The 11,782-nt window shown below is 38.3% G+C and overlaps 1 protein-coding gene across 7 annotated transcripts in view; it reads right to left on the bottom strand.

The window, feature by feature from the left end:
- The window catches only part of LOC117166885 (alpha-tocopherol transfer protein-like), a 67,773-nt gene that overhangs the window by 4,483 nt on the left and 51,508 nt on the right, over positions 1-11,782 (bottom strand). For all 7 annotated transcript variants that reach the window (XM_033351307.1, XM_033351311.1, XM_033351308.1 and 4 more), the window contains one exon: positions 10,862-10,956. In XM_033351307.1, the coding sequence (XP_033207198.1) occupies positions 10,862-10,956 (95 nt within the window). The remainder of the gene's footprint in view (positions 1-10,861; positions 10,957-11,782) is intronic.

Here is an 11,782-nt window from a genome sequence, read left to right as displayed (position 1 = left end):
TTCCTTAAATCGCCCGGATTGAAGTCTGGTACAGAGGGTTTCATTTTTGCATGCCAAGACGGTGTCATTTCCACCTTAACATAGCGTCGCCACATTTTGAGCAAAGACATTCCCGATGATAGCTGCAGGGCGTGCCATGCACACCCCGAGCATTTAGCTTGCATACATAATTTAAAAAAATATTAAGTAGAATCGGAGGAAATTTATCGAATTAATTTGAAGTGAGGAAAAATTATTATTTGAATATTTTTTCAGGATGACCTTAAGTTTAATAGGTAGCTTAATCTATTCTGTTCAGATGAACGTAAAGTCAGTCTGCCTTGGTCGATAGTGATTTAAAGTCGAAAACGACTGTAAAAGCACCATGACTGATTCAAATCTTTGCGCATGACGGCGTGTTTGCGCGAGTGCGATGCGCGAAGAGGAGTATTTTTATTTTCAGATAAATGTCCCTCATTCTCTAAAAGATTTTTATCTAACCTTGCAACGAAATAATTCTGTTTGTGTAAAGAAGATGTAAAGAAGATGCTGTCTGAAATTTAAGAGCCAAAAATTATAACTATATGTCTTACTGTTGATTCAAAACCAATTAGTTAATTTCTGTTAGCCTAAGGGCGGTAAATTTCTATAAGCGTCTAGGGGCGGCAAATACCTAATTCCGCCACTGGACAATTTTGTCACCTGCCCTGATGAACTAGTGATAACTGTAGAATGTAATTTTCTACTTCGATCCTGTTGATGTATTGATGCGGAACTTAATCTAAAATTATTTTCATGCTTCAAACGTAAAGTCATCTCAATCGACGACAGACTGTCTGTTGTGAGTTTACTGATCTTTAAATCATACATCTGACCTTAAGAACAAAACACGACGAATTTTTTTCTGCAACTGATAGCGTTTTTCTTGATTTCGTTCTTCCTTGAAACACACCTTACATTCTGTCGATATATGAGCGGACTTTAAGGTAACTTTTTACTAAGATACAATTGAGTTCCGTATTCTCAACAAAACCCATGAGTGCAATTGATTGCCTCCGGGAAGGTGCTTTGTTTGCTGGTTTGAATAGAAAAATTATTAATAAGAACAAACTCCCATTATATAATTTTCTTACATTAAAAAGAAACCTTAAATTCCGCCCATATTTCGACGGAATTTAAGGTGTGATGAAAAGAAGAACGCGAGCCCTGAAAGTCAGCATAAGTTGTAAATCTTAAAGTCCGCTCGGTTTACGGAAAATGGCTGTCATTTTTTGTTCGTAAAGTCTGATGTATGTTGCGGAACGAGATTTAGTAAATTGACGACGGACAGTATGTCGAATGACATGATTTTACGCTTGAAATAAACACAAAAATCGAGGTTAGGTGCAGCGCCATAACAGAGATAACAGGGTTGAAATAGAAAATTACGCTACAATTATCATCATATTAGCAATGCAGATGATAAAATAGTCCATATAATTTTTTCTGAAAGACTTCAACAGTGAACCCTCGGTAAGCCTCGGATTATCACGTACAGAAAGAGTACGGTTCTGGCAGGAATATACAGATCCTATGATGCACTTTTATAATCAAGATGGCACGATTTTTGTACCTGAACTCTCAAATTTTCGGTCTCTTATATTTCGCGTTAACGCGGGTTAATAGTATTTTAAAATGACCATTATTTTTGTGTAGCGTCACTGTTCGTATCTCTGTAGTAGAAATACTCTTCTTCGTGCATCGGACTGGCTCGCACCTCATGCGCATGAAATATTTGAGCTGGTTCCATCCACATCAAATGAAATTCATCTGCATTATAATGTATTGTCTGCTATTTCATATTTACTATGAAAGAGTTTGATCAATAATGTGGATTTTACATTCCATTTCGACCTTACATCACCATCTGCCAATAATTTACGTTCACCTCAATATCATCAATGAAGTTACCTATAATGAATTTAGGGCCATCAGTTTAAGATCAACAATATAAGCCTAGAAGCACTATCAAAGCAATTAGAATGTTAATTTAAGAATCTTAAATAAGCTTTGGAATATAAATGAAAAAAAAATTGACTATTCTTTCCGTTCTTATGTTTCATGTAGAAATGCTTTTTCAGGAAGCCAATAAGTCCAGAAAATCGAAAAATTACCGGGAATTTTACTCAACAGACAACAGCGGCGTAGCCTCGCCTTTTTCCTGGGGGGGGGGGGGGGGGGGGGGGGGGGGGGCTTCGACTTTTTCGGAGAGGGAATTGTCTGGGAATTGGATTCAATGTCTTAGGTTTTTCTATTGAGTCTTCAGTAATCTTGTTTTTCAGTTTTCGACCGAGCAGTCAGCTCTAGATGGATAAATGTTTATTTTTCGACCTGCTGGCCTTAAGACATTGATTTGCTTACACTTTCATTTTTTTACAGAATTTTCTTACAACTACGTCTTACAAAGTACTATCCATCCACACCTTATAGCTAATCCGCTCGCTCCTATAGCCTAACCTTCCTCGCTGTGCCTCGCCTCGCACTCATTTTCTCTTTTCTCGCTATAACTCGCATTACCAGCCTCTGTCTCCGTGACTAATACCTAATACTTAACTACTATTTACAATATTTACATTTTTCTTACATCTTCTTCCTCTCCTATTTACAATCTTTCCTTCTCCATTCCTCTTCCTCCTTCCTTTTCTTCTAATCTATCTTACCCAACACTCCCTTCACCCATGCTACTGCCCTTTCGTCACGCCTTTCATGTAACAATACCTCCGTGCTTATTCCCCTCCTTTCCACCTCTTCACATTCCTCCAACCAATGCTCCAATTATAATTCTACATGCAACCACAATTCATTCTCGCTATAAGTTCCTGTCTTCCTTGCTCTCCTTTCTTACAAAAATATTGCGCTCTCTCCCTTGAGATAATCCACACATGGTTTCCGTTATACCTTGACTCTATTATTCTCTCCTCTCCTTCTGCCTTCTCTTTCTCCATGCAATTCTTTTGAACCAACTCATATACCTTCCTTCCTCGTGCATTCTGCTAACTTCATCCATCTGCAATCCAGTCGTTCTAAAATACCTTTCCCTGTCCACCTTCATCTTTCCACCACTACCTCTGTTCTCCTTCTCCCTCCTGACAATATAGTTCGGCGCATTCCTTGCCAACCCCAGTATCCACTTTACATACCTCTCCTGTACCCTGTTTACCTCCTCACTTACCTTTCAACCCCACACCTCCACTCCATAAAATAAGACACTCACCACTAGCGAATCAAACAATTTCATTCTCCTTTCAAAATCATCTGCGAGCAATCTCTTCCCCAGTCCCCACACCTGCCTCATCACCACACTTGTCCTTCTCACCCTCTCTTTTATATGAACATCCACTCCCCCATTTCTTCGAAACAGGAAGCCCCGGTACACAAACTCTTTCACCTCCTGTACCGCTTTTTCCTTTCACTTCCACTCCCCTCCCTCTTCTCTCCCAACTCCTTTCCTTAACACCATAAGCTTCGATTCATCTCCTCTAAAGCCTCTTCGTTCTTTGCCAACGGCACTATGTCATCTGCATATGCGAGTGACCATATTCTGACTCCTCCTACCCTAACTTCTCCTACCAGTCCGGCCGATAGCTTACTTTCCATATCTGCGATCAAAATTGCAAAAAGCGTTGGGCTAAGCGGGCACCCTTGCCTCAACCCCCTATCCATCCAGAATCCCCTAGAGATTCCCTCCCCTCCTCTCATTCTATCTTTTGGCACCTCATATACCTCCCTCACCCTCTCCATCAGGCCCCTCTTCACTTCTCTCTCTTCCATTGCCTCCCACAACCTCCCCCTATCCACTGACGGGAACGCGCTCTTTAAATCTACAAAAAGCGCGTACACTTCGGCACCCTTTTTGGTTAATTCTCTATCTACCACGTGTTGCAATACGTAAATATTGTCAATAGCGCTCCGTCTCTCTCTAAATTCCGCCTGCGTCTCCGGCAACATCCGCTCAACATCCTTTCGCAGCCCATCTGCTAACACCATCTCGTGTATTTTGCACGCAGTGTTCATGAGCATAATTCCTCTATAATTTCTCTCTCTATCTCCTTTCTTATACAGTGGTACGATGAACCCCCCTCTCTCCACCCTCTTTGGAATCCCTCCCCCCTCCATACTATTTTCACTACCCACTTCAGCCTCTGCCATCTCCTCGTCGTTCAGCTCCTTTTCATCTACCTCTCTGTTTCTTCTAATCTTCTCATCTCTCTTTCTAGTATCTGAACCCTGAATTGAATCCTTAAAAAATTTCCTCCATTCGTCGCTTCCTATCTTCTCACTTATCCCCACCCTATGTTTCCTAACCCTTTTAATTATCTTCCAACGTCCCCTTCTGTCTTAACACTTCTCAACTCCTCTTCCAGCTCTTTTTCTTTTTCCTGCTCTTTCTTCTTATACATCGCCCTAAACTCCTTCCTGATTTCTACGTACTCATCCCTTTTTGCGGTTCCTTCCTTCCACTTCCTGTACTTCTTTTTCACTTTTCTCTCAATCATTTTACATTCCCTATCCCACCAGAGCTTTACCATTCCTTTCTTCTTTTTCCTAAATACCTTCTTTTGCACACAACCTTTCACTTTCTCTTGTATATCCTCCCATATCTCGTCCACGGACCTCCCCTCCAAGCTTACGTTGCCCATCTGCTCCTGATACTTCTCTATCGCCTCTCTCGTCCATGAAACTCTCTTCCCTAACAACCCTTCTTCCCCACCCTGCCTTTCGCCCGCCTCCCCCTGTATCCGCAAACTCAATGGCTGATGGTCTGATTCCACCCTTCCTTCCACTGCGAATTTCTCTATCTCCTCAAACCCTTGCATATGCATAATCACGTAGTCGATCACCGATACACCCCTCTTACTCACAAACATGTATCTTCCCTCTTCGTGCCCTTTTACCATACCATTCGCCACCGCCCACCCTCTATCCTCCATCCAGTTTCTTAGAATTTCCCCCTCTTTATTTATTATTTTATCCTTTGATTTTTTTACACAACTCTCCCCTTTCTGGTACAGGCCCCCTTTCCGCCCAGTTCTCGCATTAATGTCTCCCACCATTACCGCCATACCCTCATCTCCTTCTTAGTAAGTTTTATACCCTTTGTTTGATCCTTTATATTCCATCCTTATTGTACACTGTCACAAACTTAAACATCACCCCTCCTATCTTTACAGCCCTCATTTGCACGTCGTCCCCCTCTCCTTCTCCATGAACTTCTTCTTCTAATCCATCCCTAACCCCTGTTATAATTCCCCCTCTAGCCCTTCCTTTCCTTTTTACTTTGACCGCCTCCTGTAGCCTCCACCTATACCCCCTTGGAAACTTTCGCTCTACTCTATCCCATTCCTTTCTCTCTACCCACGTCTCTACCAGTCCCATCACATCAAAATCCTGAATATACCTCCAGAAATCCTCATCTTTCTTCTTTGCCCCTGATATGTTCCAGTACAACACCTTTAACATTCCTCCACCCTGCTTTACTCCCACCCCCCTACTTCCTCTGAAACAAATTCGCCTGCACTTCCTTCCACACCTTCTTCTCCTCATCCCATACCCACATTTTCTCGTCTATTTTTATTTTCAGATACCCTACCTTCACTGCTCTCCCTTCGATCCTCTCCTTCCTAGCCCTGTAATTTATCATTCTCTGAACATCCCTTTCCTTCCTCGTCAAATCTTGATCGATAAAAACTTATTGTGCTTTATCGTATTTTGGTTACGCATTACCCCCAATTTTTCTTCCCAGCTCTCCAATTCCACCACCGCCACTTCATTCTCCTTTCTCGCCTCCATCCTAACTTTTCCTACCTTGCCTTTAACCCACCCTATGCTCTGTAGCAGCGCTACCACCCCGTCCCTTTCTTCCCCGCTCTTGAGCTTCAATCCTCTTATCACTATATTATTTCTCCTATCTGCCTTCTCTTTTCTCTCCATTATCAACTCCATTGCCCTTATCCTTTCCCTATTCGCTTTCTTCTCCTATTCATTCCTACGCTCTTCCACTTTCTTTTCTATCATGATCTCCACTTTCTACCAAACATCTTACTTCTCACCCTCCCTCCTGTCCACTGTTTCCATTCCCAAGCTGCCCTCTACCTTCTCCAGCCTTTTTTTCGCCCTTCTCTTCCACATCCTAATATCTTCTTCCATCTCCATCTTCTTTATGGGTGCCTGTCAGCACCCCGATAGCCTCCTTCTTCGTCTGCCCCTCCATTTGGGGGGGAGGGTGACCTACGTGTTCGTACGCTTTTTTAAAGGGTCTCTCTAGCGCAGTTTTCTGCGGACGCTCTTTGCTCTCACTTTTCCTCTTCAAGAGACCCTCCCCCTTTACTTGCACTGAATGCTCTCTTCCTTATCTGATCGCTTCTTCTGCTTCGATTCTTCCACCTCCCTGACGCGCCACTTGACACCGGGCCACGCACAACTGGCCGCCGTGTCCCTCTGGAAATTTCCTTCACGTCTACTTCACTACCAGCATTGCCAGTACTCTCGCTGTTCACGTCCTGCTCGTCCGTCGGTAACTGTAACCTATCTATACACAAAAGTACTCACTGCCGCCCACAGATGACTCTTAAGGCTGCTGCCGCTTACCGCCCTAAAATTTCAGTTTCTTTGCCCTATTTCATCTCTCACGTCCCTTTTAGCCACCCTATTTTCACCCCTAACATCCCCCATCACTACAAGAACCACCCTTGCTGGCCATGATGGCCCAAAAACCTAAACGCTCCCTTGCAAACTTATCCTCACTTTTCCTATTTATCCAAATCCCCCCCCCCCCCAACTGCAATGTAAATTAATTTTTATCTTCCCAATGTACCCCTCACAACCGTACTCAACTCCTAGACTTCCACCCTCATACGCCACTCACACCTGCCACACAAACTTTGTAAAAACTTCTCACCGCCTGTCACTGCACACTTTCTTACTACCGCTACCACCATGCAAGTCACGAGCAGTCAGCACCATCGGGCAGCGTGTTTGCCGTTGGCAGCATGGCATGCTTTCTTGTAAAATGGATATTTTCGCTAATTTTTATTGAATAAATCTGAAAATTCCCAAATAGCTCCCTTTAATAATGAGGAAAAAATTTCTCACTAGAAGCTATTTCAACTCTAAAGTTTCCTCGATACTTTTTATCGGAGAAACTGACAAAAAACAAGATTACCCTCGGTTTTAATTTTCAAATAAATATTAATAAACAATAGGCAACTTTTTATTTTATCTTCATTTTGTGGGCATGGCTAAGGTATATTTCGTATATACATCAAAGTTTTAAAATAATCAAATAATATTTACCCAACTTACGATAATTTATTTCTTAAAAAGTAATTGATTTTAGGGTCGATTTTTTTCAGTTCTTCATGCTTAAAATTATAACAAAATCATCTAATAAAAAAAACATTGAAAACGTTCCGTCTCATCATTCTCTACAAACCTATATTTAAAAAAGATGAATATTGTGTCTTTTGATTCATGAGTTTTTCAAGAGGGCCTGCGTAAGCAGCTAGTGCGTTAAAATCCGCGAGCGCCTTAGAGGCCACGCGCCATCAGAAAAACATTAATAATTTCCTTAATATAAAAGGTAGTAATTTTTGAAATACACCTTTTTTGAAATACACTCGGAGACGTTTTACGCATAAAGCGCATTAAATCTCATTTTTGCGTTAAATCGAGATAATGGTCTTATTTGCAATTGTTTAGGAAAATTGTTTATAACTAAAAGAAATTGAATTTTAACAACAGCTTTCATAATTCATCTAATAAAAAGAAGCTTTTTAGCTTAAAAAAATTGTTCAGTTATTTTTACTTGTCCACGAGATATATATTTTTAAAAAAATTTAATATGCTGGCCTTGAGTAAACTATTTTATTATCGAAAAGTGAAATTCAAGTTCGTTAGTCAAATATTTTGGATAAAAATTCAAAAAGTAAGAACATTTTCAACATTTTGAGACAACTTTTTTCAAAATTTTTAAATTGCATGTAAGGGTGTTCATGGTATTCAAAAAGCCAAACAATTTATCACAATGACTTGCAGGGCTTCACGAGTGAGTTAACAATGCCTCCTATGTGAGTTCCCAATGCCTCTCGTGTGAGCTCCCAATGCCTATTTTAGGTATATTTTCATATATTTCATGAAGGCGAACAATTTTGAACTATGAACTGCTATTCATATTTTGCTTCGTTTACGATAAAAATGAGATTTCGAATCGGCGAAAATTATACGTTCTTCAATGCTAGGGATAAAAATCAATTTTTCTTTCTTTACATGTTATAGATTTCAGAAAGCTAAATAAATTTTAACTATGAACTGCTATTCATATTTCGCATCGTTTTAGAAAAAAATGAGATTTTAATTTTAAAAATGAAAAAATCTTTCTCCTTACAACCGTGGAGTACGATTTTTTTCTTATTGTCTCCAAAATAAACGAGAAGTATCCCCGAAGCACGTACAAAAAAGAAACTAGATATGCAAGTACGTTTGCCTTGAAATTAATGAAGTCTAGCCGCTGTGAGCTTTCAGGACCTCCCGTGTGAGCTCCCAAGGCCTCACGTGTGAGATCCTAGGCTCCTAGGGTCTCCCGTGTGAGAGCCCAGGCCCTTTCAGGTGGGTATCTTATACATTAAATCCCCCTTTTCTTAGATAATTTATTATGTATATTTGAATTGATAAAAATCTTGGTTTTAATATTCTAATTTATTTTTAAATAAAAATTTGATATATTTTCAATGAAATCGTTTCCAAAATGCACTCTGTGAAAGGAACTAATATATCATCTCAAACTGTAAACGAGCTATTATAAGAAGAAGGAAATATTACTTCGTTTTGTATTCTGCAAAATTGGAAAAGGATATTAGTATAAAAATATATGGTTTGACATAACCGAATATGATGATTAAGCAAATTGTGCAATACTCTCATATCACAATCACGCAAAAAATAAAGTAATGGATACAACTGATAAAGATGTACAATTAAATTATCCTATCAAATTGTTATGCTAATATGAGATTTAAGTATGAGCGATGGACTTTGTAACGGGATGTTTAAAAATGGTATGCATTGAAAAATTTACTTTCAAATATATGCAGCAAGAAGTAAAAATCATTTTTATTGAAAATATTGATACTTGTGGTACGACATCTTATTCCTCTGACATTCTATTAGGTCGTTGAAATATAGATTGATTTCTGTGTTTTTCGCACGCGTTTTTTTAGGATAGTTTGATCGTCACATCAATCAAATTTATATAAAGTTATATCAACTAAGCATCTGTCAATTGTTTTCTCGGTAGTTCTTGTCCCGATGGCGAAACCTCAGGTATTTTCTAAATTTAATATATTTTTGACTTAAATTAAATTAAATGTTTACAATGACTTAATGGAATAATGTTTTATCTACCAGAAGGTTATTTTTCTACCAGCAGATCTCCCGATCATTAGTGGTAAAAACTGTTTTCTGCATAATATTTATTTTGCAACGTAAATTTGGAGAATTTGAGTTTATAGCCTACCTATTCTCTACTCTCTAAATCTGAATCAGTGAAATTTCACTGAATCAAATAGCTAGAAATTGTTCACTGACAATCAGTGAAAGGTTACTTATGGATTCAGTGAAATAACCACTTTTGAGGGTTGGCAGCACTGCACCATGTCAACTAAGTAATCATAATAAAATAATATTTTAGAGCATTCAATCAAAGAATTATAGTAAAAACTTAAACCCCATAAATATGATCAAATATTAAAAAAGATTAAAAGTTTCGATGCTTTTAAATGACAAATAATCTCACATATTACTTTAATTTCAAGATTGGACTATCATGTACAAACACGATAAGTAAGTACTTCCTATACGAGTTACAGTATATTTATCCCGCAATTAATTCAGAAGACCTACAGCTTGGAAATTAACAAATTTACTTCATTAATGAATTCTTCTTGTTACTTAAGTAAAAAAGTAAGAACAATGCTTAACTGAAAAATTTAGAAGTTATGCCTCACATAATTTACTATGGCGTTACTGGACTGATTAGTGAATAAGTCAGAACTTACTGATTAATTAGTAAATGTCTAACTACCATTTCAATCAGTGCATTTTTCACTTATTAATATTTAGAGAGTTATAAGCTAGATTACTTGATGCGAAGAAGAATTCAAATGATTAAAGAAAAGCAATGTTAATTGCAAAGTTGTTTCTGTCCAGGCAGCCGGCCTTGTGCCGGTATACCCATCGTATCGTCTTATATATCCTTTTATAAACAACATATTTGAGTAGAAAATAAGTCTGCAGCCGCATTGAAATTAATTCGCGCAGTTATACATTATTGACTGAACTTTTGAAATTCATATTCGCCCAATTTTCCTAACTTTTCTTTCACAACAGTCTTTCTTATTACTGAAATCATAATTTATTTAATCCAAACAAGATAAGAAACCACGTTTTTACAATTAAGAGAAAGACGAATTTGTTTTAGTCTAATGTGCGTACGTGCAGTTGCAGTCTGAAGAGTGATTGGTTCACCTTGACACGATCGTCTAACTAGTATAAGGAAACAGAAATGATCCTAGTGTAACTGTAGTTTCGTACTTGAGACTACCGTCAATATGTTATTAAACTTAATTCCGAAATTGCATTATTTCTGCTATATTGCTAGTTACGAAACATATCGAGAATTACAAAAAAAAAACTTGACTTAAATGAGATGATTGTCCCGTCTCGATCGTTTCTTAAGACCTTAGCTGATCATTTCTCAAACTATTTTTGATGTTGTCAAAAGATTCTCGATATGTATCACTAATTGCTATGCAACAGATTTATAATTAATGAAACATTGCCAGCGTACCAGTCGATGAGCTCGATGTACGTTAAAATTTCGTGCCCTCAGGAACCTGATGAGGAAGGCATCGTCCACTCGATGTGGCAAACATTCTCCCCTTTCTGGAGAATACAAAATTGTATTATTATCAATGATCATGTACGTACCTGGAATTTCAAAGTTAAAAACATCAAATTTATGCTTAAAATTATGTATGATTGCATATAGAAGTAGGGGAGAGTCGGTACGTTTGGTCACTTTGACATTTTGAATTTATATCAATAAAAGTGAACTCTAAAGTCAAAATTGTTGTGAAGGTCTTAATATTGTGGCATTCGATGATCTTATTTATTGATTTCAAACGGCTGTGCCGTAAAAAGACTGTTTCGCTGCCTTGGCGCACAATATACTATTAAATGGTCATGTCTAGGTTCACGGAAATTCGGTGAGTGTAGAACAAATATTTTAGGTGAGTTCAAGGGAGATGGAAAAGGGTGGCTATAAGGTTCACCGAAAAAAAAGCAATGGCATATCCCCAATAGCTCCCCCGATAAGTCTCCCAAACTTCACTTTTTTCGACCGATTTTTTAGGACTTTAATCTAAAAAAGATAATTGTCTGGCCTTTATTGTCGAGAGTTATGACTTCAAAAAATAATTGCTTTTTTGCTATTTTCAGCCGAAATCGCTTTTTTTGATAGTACATTTCATACATATTTCACCAAAAAGACTGTGGCATAACGAATGATAAGGAACTAGATTCTGCGTAAAAGCATATATGTTTTAGCTCGTATAGGTCACGAGTTATGACCATCAAGCTTTTAACCTTTTCATTCGGAAGGATTTGTATGTACTTGAAAATGTACTGCGCCTATATTTGAGCATTTTGGTGGCATACATACACTTTTTTTTTATTTTTTCTTAAGGATCAAAGAATTATTTACCCATAT

The sequence above is a fragment of the Belonocnema kinseyi genome, chromosome 2, assembly GCF_010883055.1.
Source record: "Belonocnema kinseyi isolate 2016_QV_RU_SX_M_011 chromosome 2, B_treatae_v1, whole genome shotgun sequence".
Taxonomy (NCBI): domain Eukaryota; kingdom Metazoa; phylum Arthropoda; class Insecta; order Hymenoptera; family Cynipidae; genus Belonocnema; species Belonocnema kinseyi.
This window is presented reverse-complemented; position numbering and strand designations above follow the sequence as displayed.